The sequence below is a fragment of the Misgurnus anguillicaudatus genome, chromosome 21 (genome assembly GCF_027580225.2).
Source record: "Misgurnus anguillicaudatus chromosome 21, ASM2758022v2, whole genome shotgun sequence".
NCBI classification, from domain to species: Eukaryota; Metazoa; Chordata; class Actinopteri; order Cypriniformes; family Cobitidae; genus Misgurnus; species Misgurnus anguillicaudatus.
In genome coordinates, this window is record NC_073357.2 from 58,671,458 (window position 1) to 58,691,551 (window position 20,094).

The following is a 20,094-nucleotide window of genomic DNA, read 5'->3' on the forward strand; positions in this document are numbered from 1 at the left end:
GTATCAGCTCGGGTCGCTTGGAACCCCAACCGAGGTGGTACGAAAAAAAAAGTATCGGGTACCACGTACTGCACCTAATGGAAAAGCTCCCAAAAGTAAGCTGACCCGACCCAAACTAAACCAAACCGTGGGGTACTATGCAATGGAAAAGCACCATAAGTTGACGATGACATTTTTTTCCGGTGGTGGCTATCGTAGCTTCTCTATGCACGTCAAAGGGGTGAGCATTGGGCTGAGCCGTTTGTTGCAATTCGCAACCTCACCACTAGATGCTGCTAAAATGTACACACTGCACCTTTAAATGCACATGATTTATATATTATATGTTACCATTCAGAGTTATTATGGTCCAGTTGGCGGCCAGATTTTGGTCATCTATTTTAAATGTAAAGGGGTCAGATTGAGGAGCCATGTCCTGATCGATAGCACTGAGCAGTAGACCCAGTTTATCTCTGTCCTGATCACTGCATACAGTCCCACTCAATGGAATCAGTATGGGTGGATAATCATTGGTTTCCCACAGAGTGACTTCCAGCGTGGCTGTCGCAGAAACCCCATCAGCATCTGTGAAGAAATCATCATTATATTCAAAATCATCTTCATTAAAGACATCAATATTCTGCTGTTCCACCTGTACTGTAGGTTTCTCAGATCTGAGGTTCTCACCCTGGTCTATGACCTTTACAACGGCAGAGTAGATGTTGTTCTTGACATGTGGAGAGCGGATATTGAAGTTTCTACTGGTTGAGATCTGTCCAGTCGCGTGATTGATATAAAGCCAATTCTCAGGATCCTGAATGATTTCATACCTAAGAGAAAATACACAATCCAGAGTAGGTCTCATATAAACACTGTTATATGAATGCATAAGCATTTTTTTAAACAACAAATGACTTTTTAGTTCCGAGTATAGGTTTAGGTGCTTTAACACCATTCTTATCAACCAACACTTTTTTAATGGTTTAAGGCAGTGGTTCTCAAAGTGGGGGCCGCAAGATGGTGCCAAGGGGGGCCCGGTTTTATGACACTTTATGAACATTAATTTTTCATAAAGTCTGTGTAATTAAACATCGGAAAAATAAGGCTACAAATCAACAGCACTGCATTGTATAATTTTATATTTTTCTTAATTCTAAGTTTGCAACACACCAACACAGGGTCTATTATGGTTGCCAGGTTTTCACAGCAAAACCCACCTAATTTCTACTCAAAACTAGCCCAAACGCATCTTGAGGAGGAGTAAAAATAACATTCCGGGGGTAAAATCTGTGTTTTTGGCAGGGTCCTTTCTGCTTAAATTTCTAAAACCGCAGACTTGACAACTCTGGACTAAATGCTAACACACTGAAATACATTTCCATGTACATGAAATAAAGACCCACATTTTTTAAAATTTAATTTAGATGCAATGTTTGACTTGGACAGGGTTTATCAGGTCACAGATCGTGCCATTTGTTCCAACATTCAATTCAAATTGATTTATATTATTTATTTTTATGTAATTTTAACAATTGTGCATTGTAAAGTAGCCTTAAATAGAACATTAATTGAAATCTTTTCTAGGTCTTTATTTCAGTGTGTGAGCATTAAGCCCTTTCTTCTGATATTTTATTTGCAAACTCTCTTTCATATTTTTGAATGTTTTTAAAAGCGGACTCACCGTAGCTTGGCGTTATCTGGATCATGTGCGACATCTGAGACCAGTATGGTACCAGGGTCGACGGATTCCGGCACAGTCACTTTAATAGGGTTTCTGTAGAAGATCGGGGGTTCGTTTTCATTCAGCACACTGACTGTGACTGTGGCACTTTGGACTCTTTCATATGGAGCTTTAAGAGTCACTGCATTTTCAGCAGTGACAGTGAGCTGGTGCTCCGCCTGTGACTCAAAATCCAGTGGCTGAAAGACAATACAGAGGCTTTATTGCAACACTGAAAGCTCCTGTCTTTAGAGCTTGTAAAGGGCACATAAAATATGCAAGATTGTGCCTTTAAATGTTGCATATTGTGCCTTTAAATCTTACATTTTGTGGCTTTAAATAACGCATATTGTGCCTTTAAAAAGCGCATATTGTGCCTTTAAATCGTACATATTGTGCCTTTAAATATTGCATATTGTGCCTTTAAATCTCACAAATTGTTCCTTTAAATCTCGCAAATTGTGTCTTTAAATGTTACATACTGTGCCTTTAAATGTTGCATATTGTGCCTTTAAAAAGTGCATATTGTGCATTTAAATCGTACATATTGTGCCTTTAAATATTGCATATTGTGCCTTTAAATCTCACAAATTGTGCCTTTAAATCTCGCAAATTGTGTCTTTAAATGTTACATATTGTGCCTTTAAATGTTACATATTGTGTCTTTAAATATTGCATATTGTGCCTTTACATCGTACATATTGTGCCTTTAAATATTGCATATTGTGCCTTTAAATCTCACGAATTGTGCCTTTAAATCTCGCAAATTGTGCCTTTAAATGTTACATATTGTGCCTGTAAATGTTAAATATTTTGTCTTTAAATATTGCATATTGTGCCTTTAAATCGTACATATTGTGCCTTTAAGTATTGCATATTGTGCCTTTAAATCTTAGATATTGTGTCTTTAAATATTACATATTGTGCCTTTAAATATTGCATATTGTGTCTTTAAATACTGCATATTGTGCCTTTAAATCTCACAAATTTTGCCTTTAAATCTTGTAAATTGTGCCTTTAAATATTACATATTGTGCCTTTAAATGTTACATATTGTGTCTTTAAATATTGCATATTGTGCCTTTAAATCGTACATATTGTGCCTTTAAATATTGCATATTGTGCCTTTAAATCTCTCAAATTGTGCCTTTAAATGTTACATATTGTGCCTTTAAATATTACATATTGTGTCTTTAAATCTTGCATATTGTGCCTTTAAATCTCACAAATTGTGCCTTTAAATCTTGTAAATTGTGCCTTTAAATATTACATATTGTGCCTTTAAATGTTACATATTGTGTCTTTAAATATTGCATATTGTGCCTTCAAATCGTACATATTGTGCCTTTAAATATTGCATATTGTGCCTTTAAATCTCTCAAATTGTGCCTTTAAATCTTGTAAATTGTGCCTTTAAATGTTAAATACATATTGTGTCTTTAAATATTGCATATTGTGCCTTTAAATCTTACATATTGTGTCTTTAAATCTTGCATATTGTGCCTTTAAATGTTGCAAATTGTGCATTAATCTCACCTTAACCACAGAAATGATGCCCTGGTTGGTCACCGGGTCTGTACGCACACTGAAGTGTCCTGCTGGATCTCCGTTTGTGATTTTGTATTTGATCATCCAGTTTAGTCCACCTCTCTGATCATTATCTGTCGCGTTGATTCTACCCACCTCCGCAATGTGCTTGTTCTCCATCGCATACATTTTATACTGCAGTCACAAAATTGTAAGATGAATTCAAAGAACATCAAAGCACATGTTTTTTCAATCGGTCCCGGCCGCTACATACCACGTTAGGCTGGAATTTTGGAGCGTGATTGTTAATGTCAGAGATGTTAATGATGGCACGGCCGACGGAGGCAAGACCCATTCCAGACATGTCAGCCACCTGCAGAGTCAACTTAAAAGACTGCACCACCTGAAAACACAGCACACACATCACTTGAGTTCACAAGGGTCACATCGCGGCACGTTATTGTTCGTCTCGGTTCTGACTGTCAGCATTTTTTAGCCTATGCTTAATAAAGAAATAACCCACATCTCGGTCCAGTCCCACGTCTCGTATGGAGATGACTCCAGTTTTGTTGTTGATGCCGAACATGGTCTTGTTGATGCTGTGAGGTGGGACGGTCTCCTGACCAATAATAGAGTAACTCAGAGCTGCGTTATCTGTCATAGGATCATCACCATCTACTGCTGTCACCTGCATCACTGAAGTACCTGTGTGCAGAAGCATGGTGATGTCACTTCCTGTCGTGTTTAAACAAGGAAAAGTTCACAGAAAAAATGGCTCATCCACACAGAGATAAGTCATGCACATTAATAAAAATTAGGTTTCAATGTGCCAAAACTACCCAAAAGGCTGGTTTTCATCAATAGTCCCTGGAGCATTTAAGCAACGTGACTTACGAATGAAAACTTAATTTTAGTTTAATTTCCTCCTGATTTATAAAACAAATGTACCCGAGTCATGAAAAAAGTCCAAGAAAATAAAATTCCTCTGTGAATGGATAATATCCATATTGTCATATCTTACCTGGAACAGAGAATTCTGGGATTGTCCCGAAAAACTCCTTCTGTGTAAATTCAGGTCTGTTGTCATTCTGATCCAGAACATAAATCTCAATGGTGGTCGGACTCTCCAATCTCTCTCCGCTCGGGGAAAGTGCAAAAGCTTTGAGCTGAGGACATTTTATATGCATGTTATTCACATTCATCCAAGATTCATGAAGGTTTATTAAATCGCTGAGCTAAAGATCATTCATAGTTGAGCCATTAAATACAGAAATACGGTGTTATAGCTTATACATACAAAAAGTGTGTGTCCAATTGATTTTTGTGTCGTTTGATGAAAACAAAACTCATTTTGAGCTTAAAGCTCCTGTGTTTCTCCCTGTCCAGTGGCCTTTTACTTTTAATCCATCCTGTTTTCTCATCGATTTCAAAGAGGCCTTTAGGGTCTTGGTCAACCCCGGGACCCTCCAGCATGTATATCACCTCGCCCGTGAAAATTTTATCAGATTTAATCTGTAAGAGTCAAGGTTGAACGTGTTAAGGGCACATGGTTAACAGCCTGATCCTTTCATGCTTTAACAGATATTTATTTAACACACACATACATGCAGTGCTGTGTTTTGCACTTTACTGCCTTAATTTGTGCAAACATGTGATATTTTTTTTTCAAAGCTTTGTGATGCAATCCTTTTAATGCGAGAAAACAAATATTTAATACAACAAATATTACTTAAACTTAAATATGCTGCCAGGGCATCTGCAAGTCATGATATGACCCATCCAGGTTTCATTGAAATAACAGTAAATGAGTTCGGCGTTGGGGTCCGAGTCTGTCACCCTCTCTCAGAATACAGGATTTGATAAAATAAAAAATCAGAGTAAAGGATGAGTTGGGGATGAAGAAGAGGGATCACGTTGAGGAAAGTATATGTTTATATAGGCTTAAAATAATGATTGACAGGATCTCCTCCTGAAGTTATGTTTAAAACTTCATTCTCGCTCTTCGTTTATGTTATTTATTTGCTATTAATTTTTTTCCATTTTTTAAGTCTGGGTTAGATGCTCCACATGTTCAATAAAGCTAATATGACAACAAAAAATGACCCAAAATTGTTAATTGCCTTATCTCTTTGTCCGTGGTTTTTACTGAAACAGCTTGTTTCTGTACATTCAATGTTTTCCAGAGATACTCAGATGTTTGTATACCTGGACCAGATCTTCAGGAACCTGCTTGCTGTTTTCTGAGACTCTGATAGGTGGAATGATCCAGTCTCTCTTCACTCGGACCTGTGCTCCTGCACTTCTGTGTTGCCATGGATACAACACCGATGGGTTTAGATCTCTTTGCTTTACCTGCTTGATACTGCTCACCTGAAATTAAAAAACACAGGGATGAGTGATTTAACTTTAAATGTTATGCAGTAACACACTTACAATCTACAGAAACATTAAAACTTTTTATTTTTTAAAATAAAAGTAATCAAACCAAGCATTTATTTTTAACCCAACGTTGGGTCAAAAAGAGACAAATCCAGCATTTGAGTTAAAATAACCCAAATTTTTTAGATTTGACCCAACAATGGGTTAAAACAACCCGGCATAGTTAAAATTACAACCCAACGGTTTGTGTTAAGCCCTTTTTGACACAACGCAATTTTGAAAATAACCCAGCATTTAACAAATCTTCAGAAATTTTGCAAATGAAACAAGGTCATAAATTCTGTTGGTTATAAATAAACCATACCCAACACATACCACCCTTGATTTTAATGCACCACATGCTAATTTTGATGCACCGCATCTTTCTTTTAATGCACCACCTTAGCTTAGACATATTTACATATACAATTAATCATTTTATCATGAATCAAAAAGAAGAAAAACAAACAAACACTGATACAGAAGTCTGGATTGGTGTGTTATGTGTTGGGTATATGTGCTATTGATGTTGTTGATGTAGTTGTTGGTATTATTATTATTATTATTATTATTATTATTAATACTAATATTGTCGCTGTTTTTTTACAAAATATTAATATCATCACCATCATTTTATATAATATTATATTGACTGTTGTCAGTATTGTTACTGTTATTACTATTAAAAATGATCATTACTATTAATAATCATTGTTTATTATTTATTATTATTAAGTTATTATAATGGGATTAGGAGAAAAAAAACAATCCTAAAATCATAACAATCCCTAGAATTATCATTGGTATTACCATTATTATTGTAAATACTATTATTGCATAATATACATGATATTATTATTATTAATACTACCCAAATATGTATTATTATCTGTTTAACTTATTATTATTATTATTATTTTGTCTTATTATTATTATTTTGCTTATTATCATTGCTTCATAACAATCATCTGTCATCAATATTATCATCTGTATTACTATCCGTTTAATTTATTTTTCATTTATTTTTTATATCATTGAGCAGAACAAATCATTGTCACAATTGTTGTTTTTGTTGTTTACTACTTAACTATCTGTTGTATGCTTTGCACTTATAATAAAAAAAAACTAAAAAAAAAAACTATGTTGGGTTGTTGTTAACTCAACAACGTGATGAAACACCCAGCATAGGTTTATTTAAAGGTGCCATAGAATGTAAAACTGTATTTACCTAGACATAGATGGATAATAAGAGCTCTGTACATGGAAATGACATATCATGAGCCTAAAAAAATGACTTGTAAACCTTGTGCACGCAAAAGACCGCTGGAAAACGGACCAATATCAACATAACACCAACAGTGATGTCACACTCAAGATGTACGCCCCAAAAATTAAATTACACATCGAAATTAAGTACAATGTTGTTACCAAATTGTGACTGCTGAGTTAGCCCTACATGCTAATTAATGCTAAATGCTAGCATTTAGGCTGAAGTTCTGTTATTTAGTGTTGGGAAAGTTCACTGTCTACGTGAAGTAGTTCAAAGTTCAGTTCACAAATTTTAAAATGAATTAGTTCAGTTCATAGTTCCAAAAATGAACTAATTTATAGTTATTTTTTCCCATATTGTTTAAAAAAATATTGCCATTATAGCCCATATAGAACCACAGACAGCAATTACTTTATCAGTTGTAACACTGAAGCTAAATGCGTCAGATTTCATCTTCATATCAAACTTTAAATTCTTATCCAACCAGGGTTTACATTAGCATTGACTGTCTTTAAATTTGGTATTTCCTTGCACATACCTTGAAAGGCTAGCCAGGTGCTCCAAGGGGGTCGCAAACTGGGCGAGAAGCGCTGCGCGGCGTCGCGTGTATGACAACTCGTTAAACAGCACGTTAAATAGTGTGAGCTTAGTCAGAGTCTATTTCAAGATGGAAAATATGCGTTAGCAGCCTATGTTAATCGTTAACAATTTGGGACAAATATGATGTTATTTAATGTTAAACTATTTAATGTTTACAGTGTTTAGTCGGGTTTTCACCTGGAAGACTCTATAGAAATCTGGCACCCTATTGAATGACGTTAAACTGAGAGAGCGTGCTGTTCACAAACACCAGAATGAACGAGTTCACAGTAACGTTCATTAGGCAGAAATACAGTACGTTCAGTTCACGTTCGCCCAAAATATGAACGAGTTCATGAACTTTTGTTCAATGAACTCGTTCAGGCACAACACTGCTATTATTGACGTTACAGTTACGTTTTGCAGGTCTATACTAAAAAAAAACACATACTGTAAAAACGTTTCTGAGTAATTTTTGCACTTAAAGGTGCAGTGTGTAATTATTAGAAGAATCTCTTGACATAAATGCTAAATATTATACAAAACTATATTATCAGAGGTGTATAAAGACCTTTTTATAATGAACCGTTATGTTTTTATTACCTTAGAATGAGACTTTTTATCTACATACACAGAGGGTCCCCTTACATGGAAGTCGCCATTTTGTGCCGCCACGTTTCTACAGAAGCCCTTAACAGACAAACTTTTTTTACTGAGTTGTCTGTCCGACGATGACATGTTTGTCCGGTGGCGGTTAACGTAGCTCCTCTGTGCATTTTAAAACCGTGTAAAAAAATTACACACTGCACCTTTAATAAAGTTACATACCTTCTATGTAAATATCAAAGAACAATTTATCATATTATTTCAATGCATTCTTTGGCTCCTTTAATAACCCAACATGTGTTCTGTCTGATATTTACCCAACATTGGCTTAAAAATAACCCAGCAGAATTAAGAGTGTGTATACATAAATGTATACAATTAATAGGTTAAAACCTGTCAAATAAAAATAATGCATTTATCTTAAAAATAGCATTGTTTTATTTACAAAATATCTGAAGATTTGTTAAATCATATACTTTGAAATGCAAAACTGTATTTAAAGGATATGTTACCCAAAAAATAAAAATTCTGTCATCATTTTCTCAGTAAACTGATCAGAAGCCACAAACATTCCTTAAAATATCTTCCTTTGTGTTCATCAGAAAAAAATTATTTATACAGGTTTGTAACAACATGAGAGTGCACTCAAAAAAATGATACTTTAAACGAACACAATTTTATTGTGGACAGTGGTTCCACACAACCCAGTTAATTTATTTTAACATTTAAGGGTTGTTTTCAGTCAATGCCAAATTCTTTATTTGCAGCAACACAATTGAATAATAAATAACTAATGTAAAGTGGTAATGTTCAACAAAATTATCTTAGTTACTTATCCACAACTTAAGATTGTTACGTTTTCTGAACATGTGTTTAACTTGTTCAAACGAATCAAATATTTTTTGCTTGTCCAACTCAAGAGTAGTTTATTCATACAACTCAATTACATTGTGGACAGTGGTTCCATCCAATTACTTTTAGTAACTTTAACACAACAATGTCTATTTCAAGTACATCACACACAAAAATATACCTTTTGTAATAAACTCTATATAGTATTCATTTTATTCAAAAAAGAAATCTCATACACCAGTTCTTCAAGCCATGGTTATTGCACTTAAACTACAGATACCGTAAAGGATATACCAACAAATGAGATTCACTCATCAACTTGAAAAGCTTGCAAAGTTTTTAAGGACTTTGGATATTACAATGTAACCTTATAACAACATTACAATTATTTTACAGTTACTGACAAATGAAATGCACGAAAACTCCATTTCAAAAACATGGCATTTACATATGAAATATTAAAACATTCCTTTCTCAAAACATCTGCAAAAGGCTTGGTCTTCAGCGTCTGAACTTTATGAGATAGTTACTTCCCATCTAGCTCCAGAAACAACAACTGCAATACTTCAAAAGTGTACCTGAATTCAGGAAAGTAGCTCAAGTTCAGTGCATATATCAGTCCCATCAGCATGGTTGTCGCATACACAATGTTGTTGAGGTCCAAGAACTCTTAATCCCTTCAATAACACTCCAACATCTGCTGGGCTGTCTTCGATGTCTGAACCATACATTTTTGCAACAAGGACTCACATCACCATCTTCTGGATCGCCTCCTGGGTACTGGGTGCATCTGTATCCTGCAGGTGAGCATGACAATGATACAATTATTTTATGTTTATTAATAAGTTCAGAAAAATCTCTTATTTACCATTTAATGTTATTCAAAACCACATCACTTGATTCTGTAAAACTGAAGTATTTTAAGAACGTTCTCATTCCATAATGTACAACAGCCAAAAAGTCAAAGAGGGCAAGTATTGTTTGCTTACCAACATACCTTGTTTTCTGCATTAGAAAGAAGGTTTGAAATACCATGAGTGGAGATGAGATAAAATAAAAAGTTATCCCAGGTGAAAAAGTACACGTCCATAATGTACTTAAAGTGCTCTATTTTCATGCACTAATTTTGTACATAATATACTAAAAAATTCTTCTTTTGTACTTCTTAAGACAACCTTAGGAACATCTTGTACATTGTTCACAATGTCAGTCTAAATTAGATTTCAGGGCATATCGGATTTGACAAACTCATTGTCCATATTGTGGATCACAACCGTTCTGTGCGTCCTGTAGCGTTCTGCCGTTTTCTGGATTATCTACAATGTTTCTATGGCAATGACGTTGCACTGGCACGACAATCTGCCTCAACATCTGACGTGTGTATGTTTTACGTGACGCAACAGCATGACATAACCGAAAAGCTACACAAATGCGATCAGAGCGGTCAGACTGACTTGGATTTCCAGAAATGCGATTTGAAAAGGATTTTAAACCACCCATGGATGTAGCCCAAAACAGATTTGAAAAACACTGATTTCATGTGGTTTTTGGCAGTTCAGCCTTTCTAAATGTGACTGGATTCAAATATCCACCAAAATCAGATTTAGACTGACAGTGTGAACAAGGTATAATTGTACTTCCCTGTTCTATTTTTGAGACACCATGAATATGAATTAAAATGTTCTAAAAATGTATTTTAAAAATGTATTTAGGTACCACTCGTAGTAAACTTGAACCCATCTTTGAAAGTTGGGTTCAAGTTTACAAGTTTTAACTAATACATTTTTAAAACAGAGATAGTATATTCAAAGCACATTTTAGTTAATAATCATGTCTCAAAACAGAACACATAAGTACACTTAGATAATCTTAAGAACATCTTAAAAAGTACTAAAGAATAATTTTTAGTATATCAAGTATAAATTAGTTTAAAAATAGAGCACTGTAAGTACACTACTATGGAAGTGTACTACTTTTTCACCTGGGATACCACAACATTTCAATTCCTTGATAATACAGCAAAGTATATGTATGCACATATACTTACCAAATACTCTTTAATTAGACTGGTCAGGTCTTCATTCAGGTAGACAAAGAAAGATCGGAGCCTGATCAATGTTGTCAGTCTAAATATGTAAATATCAAAATTGTATTAATTGTAGCATTCACAATATCAGGTAAACATTTACCTTTATTTTTAGATTATTATGCAAAATACAGCATGTAAGTGGAAAACAACAACAAAAAGGGACACCTTAAACCAGGGGTGGGCAATTCCTGGTCCCGAGGGCCACAGCCCTGCAGAGTTTCGCTCCAACCCTAATCAAACACAGCTGAAAAATCTAATTGAAGTCTTCAGAACTGTTTGGAAATTACATTCAGGTGTGTTTGATTAAGGTTGAAGCTAAACTCTGCAGGACTGTGGCCCTCGATGCCCACCCCTGCCTTAAACTGTACCTTTGTTTCTTTTTTACAAGTTCCAGAAACTTTCTAATTCCAATTTCACCAGTGCAAAAAGAAGTTTTATTATAAGGTTTTAATGAGTGCAGTTCTTCATACCCGTGTTGTGGTTTTTAATTCTCGGTCAATTGATGACTCCTCGTTTTGCATAGATCCTTATAAGCTTTGCAGAATATTGATCCATCTTCGCCAAGTATGTAGACACCAATGGGGCTGTTGCGATTCTTTTAAACCCTGCACAAATCTACAAAACACAATAAATTATTGTTACCACAAAGCCAACAAAGTTAAACATAAATGACTCAAAAACTTTTCACTCACCTCTTCCCTTCTGAAAAGAGCAGGCCATCTAGTTTTGAAATCTGCTATTGAAGGCGATTCCTTGACAACCTCATGTCTCCTGATAGAAAAAATGTCCATCAGCATTCATAATGTTTTCTCATTGTTCTTTTTAATTTCAGACAGAAGTATTACACTGACTACTTCCAGTGTTTTGGATGTCTCCGTTTGTAGATGGTAAGTGCAGTAGTTGACCTCAGTGTTGCATGTTTTTTTTTATATGGTAAGCAGCACTGGAAATTCCAGCTGGTTTGGGCTTGAGTAAATTTAGGGCCAATCCCATTTCTCTGTCTTACCCCTTCCCCTTCCCCTACCACTTCGTCTTACCCCTAGCCCTTGTCCCTCAAAACCAAGTGTTAAGCGCTAGGTGTGAAAACATACCCCTATGAAATGAGACACCGCTTGGTTACGGTTACGTCATCATACTTCGTCGTCTGCTGGCTGCCAGTTAAAACTGTAGACAAGCATGCAGTCCATTCATGGCTAGTTAGAGAAATACGGGAATGTTGTGCAAATCAGCAAATACGGGAATGTTGTGCAAATCAGCAACGTAACGTTAGCGTAGCAAACTAGCGAAATTTTAAAACATTTAAATTAAGAACATAATTTAAATATATATGAACAGGACTGTGTAGAGCACAAAACAAGACGTTAGTAATTTTTTAATTAATTATTAAGCCGAAAATACTTGCATTTATGGGACTCTCTGGATGCTCTGGCCGCCATTTTTGCCGGTTGCGCAGTGTATTCTGGGTACCCCTTGGTTTCAAGTAAGCTCGCGGAAATTCTTGGTTTTAAGGGGTATCTACCACTTGCCCTTAGCCCTACCCCTTGATCAAAATGAGAATTGGGATAGCCCTTACTCTCACGTGAACGTGCAAAACTAAGGGGTAGGGGTAAGGGGAAGGGGTAAGACAGAGAAATGGGATTGGCCCTTAATTTCACTTAAAAACTAATTGCCCAAGTCAGAATCCATGAACTGCATCCTTAAATGTCCTTGTAGATTACATTGTTTTTCTATTTCCTTTGACAGGTCACTCACTGAAGAAGGAATGGCATACTGAAGGATCACCTTTTGTAACTTTTAGCCAGACTGGAGAAGTCATTGTGGTATGACTGTGGAAAACAAGTAAAATTTAGTTAATTTTTTTTTTTTAAATCACTTGTAAGTATGGTTAAGAAAAATTAACTTATAATTGTCCATTTAACAAAATAAAAGCATATTTTACAACATATCCGTGTTTTTTTCAAAGTCACCATCAAACAAAGCACCAACCAATATAACTCAAGCAATGGATAATCATCAGCTAACTAAAATAGGCACTGACAGACTTTAACATACAATGCAGTTTACCCAAAAAAAGTGTGATATGCTCTAGTTTAAATAATCTGTTTTAATAAAACACATCTGGCTTCAGTCATGAAAAAAAGCATCACTTGCCTCATCACCATAAAAACTTTTGACCTCTCATAATATTTCAGCAATGGAAACTACACCAGGCTTAAAACCACTCAGTGAAGGCTGGTTGTGTTTTCTGTTTTTGTGTGATATAGAAGTCCCATTGACATTTGATTGGAAATCACAACCTGATAACATGCAAAATACCGTTTTACTCTTCTTTAAGGGACTGTTTATGTGAGCAAAGTATTATTTTTCTGATAGACAGTGCACTGCATCTGTAGCATAATTCCTACTTAAATGAACAAGTAGAGCATACCATGTCTTGAATATATCAATTAGAATATGTACAATGATATCTATGATGATAACCCCCACAACGCACGTGCAGCAATCTTTAATGTTTTAGTAATTTATATCACAAATTTTACATTTCAACATAACTTACTTTAAGTAAATATTCATTTCAGAGTAACAACAAAAAATAAACTTTAAGAACCCCTTGAGAAAATGCTCTAACTAAACACAGGAAAATACGTTTCAAAAGCACTATTTTCACCAGTAAAACAAGTTCAATGGCTAAACTTATCACCGGAACACGACGGAAAATCGACTCACCACGAACACGTGAAGCAATCCATTCATTTTGAAACGCACAAATCACACAGTTTACAACACTGCTGCTATCATAAAACACTACAAAGGTCCCGAAATTGAACAACACGTTTAATACTGTTTAAACACGAGTACATCATGTTTAATACGGTTTAAACACGTCACACGACAGATCGCGTGAAGCACTCCATTACATTTGAAACGCACAAATCTCACACTTTACCTCACCGCTGCACAAATGACGTGAAATCATCACCATCAAACACAAACACCATCGACTTCAACATAAAAAAGTAGCCACAATAATGTTTTAAGATAGATTGAAGAAAAAACGTATTTTGTTCACTTACCCGAAACACCATCACCTGCGCGCCGTCTTCGTGCGTGGAAGTCGTTAAATGACGTCACATCCGGTATTTGAATCGCAAAAGTAAACCAATTACTTTAGTTTAAAGATAGGTAGTTAGGTAAACCAGAGTGAATAACCAATTGATTTAGCATAACACATTACACTTGTATTTTGTCTTAAAAATAAATGTGTATGTGTTAATGTAACTAAATACATTTGTGTATAATGAACAGTGCTACAAAACCCATTTTTTGAGTGTGATGCGATGATGAGAATTTTTTTTGGGTGAACTATCCCTTTAATATGTGTTTAATAATAATATAAATTACAGTTGTTTTCTTCTTTTAACTTGCCATCCAAGCCTCTAGGAGCTTTATCAACTATACACTGAAATCATGTGAATCTGGTTGATGGTTTTTCCAGATTTTCTATTAGTGTTTGTCATTGTGTTGTTGGGCTGCAGTGCTGACCTTCAGATCAAAGCTCTGTAGAGATGAAAAACTTCACACCATCCCTAATGTGGAATGAGCTTTAAATGGATGGGTGGGCAAAGTCAACCAAACCCACATTTCTCTCTCTCTCTCTCTCTCTCTCTCTCTCACACACACACACACACACACACACACACACACACACACACACACACACACACACACACACACACATAAAATCTCCCTTTCTTTTACAGAAACAAATGACCACACAAACACACGCAGCTGTTTAGTATAGCTCCGTTTTCCCCACCCTTGTGAAACGCACACTCCTTTATGTCTCATTCTGCATCTGACCTAGGTCAAAGGTCAACTTCTAAACAGGCTTTAGTGACAATAATCCACACAAAGTGACAACATTCTCACACACATCGACACGCGATGTGTCAACTTTACACACTTCAGAAAATCACCCAAAGTGAGAAACACCAAGTGTGAACTCTGAAACACATACGAATTATGTAACTACAATGATTTATTTTTGAGGAAGTACTATCATGTAAATGGTTTTAAGTAATAAACTGAGTCAAAAATTTACTTTTTGCCACACCTGTACTTCCTACAAGCCTTAAATATTTCTCACTAGTAATTCAGATTTATTTTGCATTATTTTATCATTTCTTATTTTATTGATGTTCTCCAGTGCAAAGATACCGCCTATAAGAGTCTAGTACTATTTCAATGCCATATATTTGTTTGCTCAAACCATTTTAAACCACTGTAAATGTCTTGGTCTCGACCGCATTTGCACTCAGTATTGTCTTTGTCTCAGACTAAGAACGCTTAAGATTTTATGTCAAGACCATAACTTTGGGGATATCACTAAAATTGCTGATGCATTGTCTGAATTATTTCTTAACATCAACGTAATTGTAAGTAAACTTTCCGATTCAAATTCAATTATAATGTATATGTAATTGACAGATTGTGGCAAACATATGGCAACAAAATTAACACAAATGCCCACAAAATTCAAAATATGACTGCAAAAAAGTATATTAGACCTTATTTGTATATTTGTATGTAATATCCAACACAGTCTAATGACAATTTGTACAAATACGAGGTAGTCAAATTATATGAATTTGTAAGATCTCGTTTGTATACGTTTTAGTACGATTTGCCTTTTCCCAAGAGACATTGGGCTTAGAGGCGGGGTTAGGGGTGGGGCTTTATTGTTGCTTTTTCCTAGTAACTGTACGTTTTCATACGAAGTTATGCAAATTGGTCACCTTGTAAAATTTGTTCAAATTCCTGCATGTGAGTGGGCAAGAGAGCTGTATGAGCACAATTGCAAATATTTTGGTTTTGGTTCAGGTACACTTTGGTCTTTGTCTTGCCTTGATTTAGGGACACTCTGGTCTTGATTTAGGGACACTCTGGTCTTGTCTTAGTTTAGGGACACTCTGGTCTTGTCTTAGTTTAGGGACACTCTGGTCTTGTCTTGGTTTAGGTACACTCTGGTATTGGTATAGTTAGACTCTGGTCTTTGTTGAGCTACACTCTGGTCTGGGTTTAGGGAGACTCTGGTCTTGGTTTAGGGACACTCTGGTCTTGTCTTGATTTAGGGACACTCTGGTCTTGTCTTAGTTTAGGGACACTCTGGTCTTGTCTTGGTTTAGTTACACTCTGGTCTTGGTCTGGGTTTAGGGACACTCTGGTCTTGGTTTAATTACACTCTGATCTTGGTCTTGGTTTAGGTCAGGGGTGGGCAACTCCTGGTCCTGAGGGCCAGTGTCCCTGCAGAGTTTAGCTCCAACCCTAATCAAACACAGCTGAAAAATCTAATTGAAGTCTTCAGGACTGTTTGGAAATGACATTCAGGTGTGTTCGGTTAAGGTTGAAGCTAAACTCTGCAGGACTGTGGCCCTCGATGCCCATCCCTGGTTTAGGTACACTCTGGTTTTGGTATAGTTAGACTCTGGTCTTATTTTAGCTACACTCCGATCTGGGTTTATGGATACTCTGGTCTTGTCTTGGTTTAGGGACACTCTGGTCTTGTCTTAGTTTAGGGACACTCTGGTCTTGTCTTGGTTTAGTTACACTCTGGTCTTGGTCTGGGTTTAGGTACACTCTGGTCTTGGTCTGGGTTTAGGTACACACTGGTCTTGGTATAGTTAGACTCTGGTCTTTGTTTAGCTACACTCTGATCTGGGTTTAGGGACACTCTGGTCTTGGTTTAATTACACTCTGATCTTGGTCTTGGTTTAGGTACACTCTGGTTTTGGTATAGTTAGACTCTGGTCTTGGTTTAGCTACACTCTTGTCTTGGTTTAGATACACTCTGGTCTTGGTTTAGCTACACTCTGGTCTTGGTCTGGGTTTAGGTACACTCTGGTTTTGGTATAGGTAGACTCTGGTCTTATTTTAGCTATACTCTGATCTGGGTTTATGGATACTCTGGTCTTGTCTTGGTTTAGGTAGACTCTGGTCTTGGGTTGGGTTTAGGTACACTCTGGTCTTGTCTTGGTTTAATTACACTCTGGTCTTGGTCTGGGTTTAGGTAGACTCTGGTCTTGGTATAGGTAGACTCTGGTCTTGGTTTAGGGACACTCTGGTCTTGATTTAGGGACACTCTGGTCTTGGTCTGGGTTTAGGTACACTCTGGTCTTGGTCTGGGTTTAGGTACACTCTGGTCTTGGTATAGTTAGACTCTGGTCTTGGTATAGTTAGACTCTGGTCTTTGTTTAGCTTCACTCTGGTCTGGGTTTAGGGAGACTCTGGTCTTTGTTTAGCTACACTCTGATCTGGGTTTAGGGACACTCTGGTCTTGGTTTAATTACACTCTGATCTTGGTCTTGGTTTAGCTACAGTCTTGTCTTGGTTTAGCTACACTCTGGTCTTGGTTTAGCTACACTCTGATCTGGGTTTAGGAACACTCTAGTCTTGGTCTGGGTTTAGGTACACTCTGGTTTTGGTATAAGTAGACTCTGGTCTTATTTTAGCTACACTCTGATCTGGGTTTATGGATACTCTGGTCTTGTCTTGGGTTAGGTAGACTCTGGTCTTGTCTTGGTTTAGGTACACTCTGGTCTTGTCTTGGTTTAATTACACTCTGGTCTTGGTCTGGGTTTAGGTAGACTCTGGTCTTGGTATATGTAGACTCTGGTCTTGGTTTAGGGACACTCTGGTCTTGTCTTAGTTTAGTTACACTCTTGTCTTGACCTGGTATTGGTTTAGATGCTCTTAACTGGAACACTAGTTGCGACAGAGGATGGCATCCTGAATGTAGGATGTGGGGAATACCAAACATTACAGGCATTCCCAGGCTATAGGAACTAATCTTAGAGCTGTCTGAATTCTCTATACTGCTCAAGCACTACTACATTACACACACGTCTGCATTCACAACATGCATAAATCTTTTTCAAATCATTTTTTTATGTTGACTGAAAGGCAGAAAAGCAGCAATAAAAGATTAACATTTTTCAATTGTATAATCTGGACTTAATGTCCTATAGTCTGAGATGTTTGGAGACCCTAAAATGTTGGGTTGTTTCAACACATGATTAAGTAAAATATGGACAAATCTAACTGTTGGTTTACTTTGCACTATAAAATGTCAATACTTCACCAACCTATGGGTCGAAGCAACACACCATAGGTTAATTTAAACCCAACAGTTGGTTTTGTCCAGTTTTTGCCTAACCATAGGTTAAAATCAACCCTATGATTATTACAGTGCAAACACTCTACAATGAACTCCATTCAACTCTAATAAAATGAACCCAGAAATATGGATTGAAATAACCCAGCATAGTTTAAATTCAACAAGATTGGTTTGTCACTTTTAGACCCAACCATGGGTTGAAAATGATGTGGCATCTGCTGAAGATCTGTTTTGTACTAAAGTCTGATGGGTGGTCCTGGTGGGGTCCTCTCACTGGTGTCCCTTAATGTCTTTAACAGAGCCACACAGTTACATTACTTGTCTTATTATTTACCACCCAGATCTTTCTGAGGGTCTATGATCCACACACAAAAAATGCTGGGTTATTTTCAACCCAACTTTGGGTCAAAAAGAGACAAACCCAAGCCATTGGGTTGAAATTTAACCTATGCTGGATTAGTTAACCCATTGTTGGGTCAAATATAACAGTCTTCTAGGTTAATTTAACCTAATGGATGGGTTTGTTACTTTTTGACCTAATGCTGGGTTGAAAATTACCCATAAAAACATATAAAACCTTTCTCATTAAATTCTATCAAAGTCAATACTTTAAAAAAGAACTTTGTGGATGGATACAAGAATACCCCTCATGTGAACAGCCATAGTAAGCAGGCATTTGACATTGCTGAAAATACTTCAGTGTCTGACCGTCTTACTGACATCCCCAGAGACAGCAGCTGCCAACCCCGCCAACACAATACCCACCATAACGTACAACTTTCTCATGACAGTATTATGAATGGCCAAGACAGTTTAATCTTTTAGGGCTTTTAGTACTTCCAGAACATTCCAGCACACAGTTGTTCCTCCTGTCTCACATTTAACCCAGTTTAGCCCTACTTTTACCGGAGTAAGGCATTCCTGAAACCTCACACACACATATGTTGGGGTCAGCTGTTGTAAAGTATGGACACTGATGGTGTGGACCGTGACTAACAGAATGTGATATGCTACATTTCTGATGGGTGAATGTGAAACACATTCGGCCTGTGTCCACATAGTGGACTAGTTTTGAAAACTAGTTTGTTTCCACACTGCACTTCAATTTTAAAAGTTAAAATAAGAAAATCTGAGTTGAAATGACTTGTAAATCCAAGTTATACTATTATTTGACAGTGAATAAACTTAAATTTGGCAAGCTGACTGATGAGGACATGTGACATGTGTTGTGTGTGTGTGAGAGAGAGAGGTCCTAGGGGTCACACAGGTGGAGATACGCTGCATTTTCATTGGTCACTATGTCCTTGTGTCCAAGGTCACCCTCTCTCTCTCTTTCTAAAAAAAAGTAGGGTGTACTGTAAGGTCCATCAGAGTTGTCACATCTTGGACCCTCGATAGTCAGAATGATGTCATCTAATCTCCTTACGGTACATTCACACGGGGCGAAAGCGTTAACGCTTGACGGAAGGCTTGGCCAACAGCCAATCACAGTGGCCACAATTTATGCTCCGGTTTTCCATAAACGTAATTGTCTGGCTCTGCCTAGGTTATTTGCATAAGGCAATCTGATTGGCTGACGCACGTACTGCCGCTTGAAAAGTTGACGCGGCGCAGACGGATCCACAATTAAGTTCGGCAACACATAACGTCACCTATTAATAGTGAATGGGAAGCGTTAAAGCTTACGCCCCGTGTGAATGGACCGCAATGCTGCGTACACACCAAACGCGAAGCATTGTGTTCCTCGCTCTAGTTTACTCGTGGGATTTAACTTTATTTCATGAAAATTTCTTGTTTGCATTACATATTTTTAACTTGAAGCGTTTGAGGCGAATATCATATTTTTTTGTTGCAACTGCACCGTTTAATTTGCGTCATTC

The 20,094-nt window shown here is 36.7% G+C and overlaps 1 protein-coding gene and 1 long non-coding RNA gene across 2 annotated transcripts in view; both read right to left on the reverse strand.

Moving 5' to 3' along the window:
* cdh15 (cadherin 15, type 1, M-cadherin (myotubule)) overlaps positions 1-20,094 on the reverse strand; it is a 28,837-nt gene that overhangs the window by 3,867 nt on the left and 4,876 nt on the right. Inside the window, exons 2-10 of the mRNA XM_073859521.1 lie at positions 5,432-5,596; positions 4,577-4,738; positions 4,248-4,386; positions 3,750-3,931; positions 3,501-3,629; positions 3,236-3,421; positions 1,661-1,899; positions 667-809; positions 331-564 (exon numbers count right to left, since the gene is read on the reverse strand). Of these exons, the coding sequence (XP_073715622.1) occupies positions 331-564; positions 667-809; positions 1,661-1,899; positions 3,236-3,421; positions 3,501-3,629; positions 3,750-3,931; positions 4,248-4,386; positions 4,577-4,738; positions 5,432-5,596 (1,579 nt within the window). The remainder of the gene's footprint in view (positions 1-330; positions 565-666; positions 810-1,660; positions 1,900-3,235; positions 3,422-3,500; positions 3,630-3,749; positions 3,932-4,247; positions 4,387-4,576; positions 4,739-5,431; positions 5,597-20,094) is intronic.
* LOC141353361 (uncharacterized) lies at positions 9,193-11,930 on the reverse strand. Its single transcript, XR_012360441.1, has 4 exons — positions 11,733-11,930; positions 11,511-11,655; positions 10,999-11,077; positions 9,193-9,748 (listed from the first exon to the last, which is right to left on the reverse strand). It is a non-coding gene; the product is annotated as an uncharacterized lncRNA (long non-coding RNA).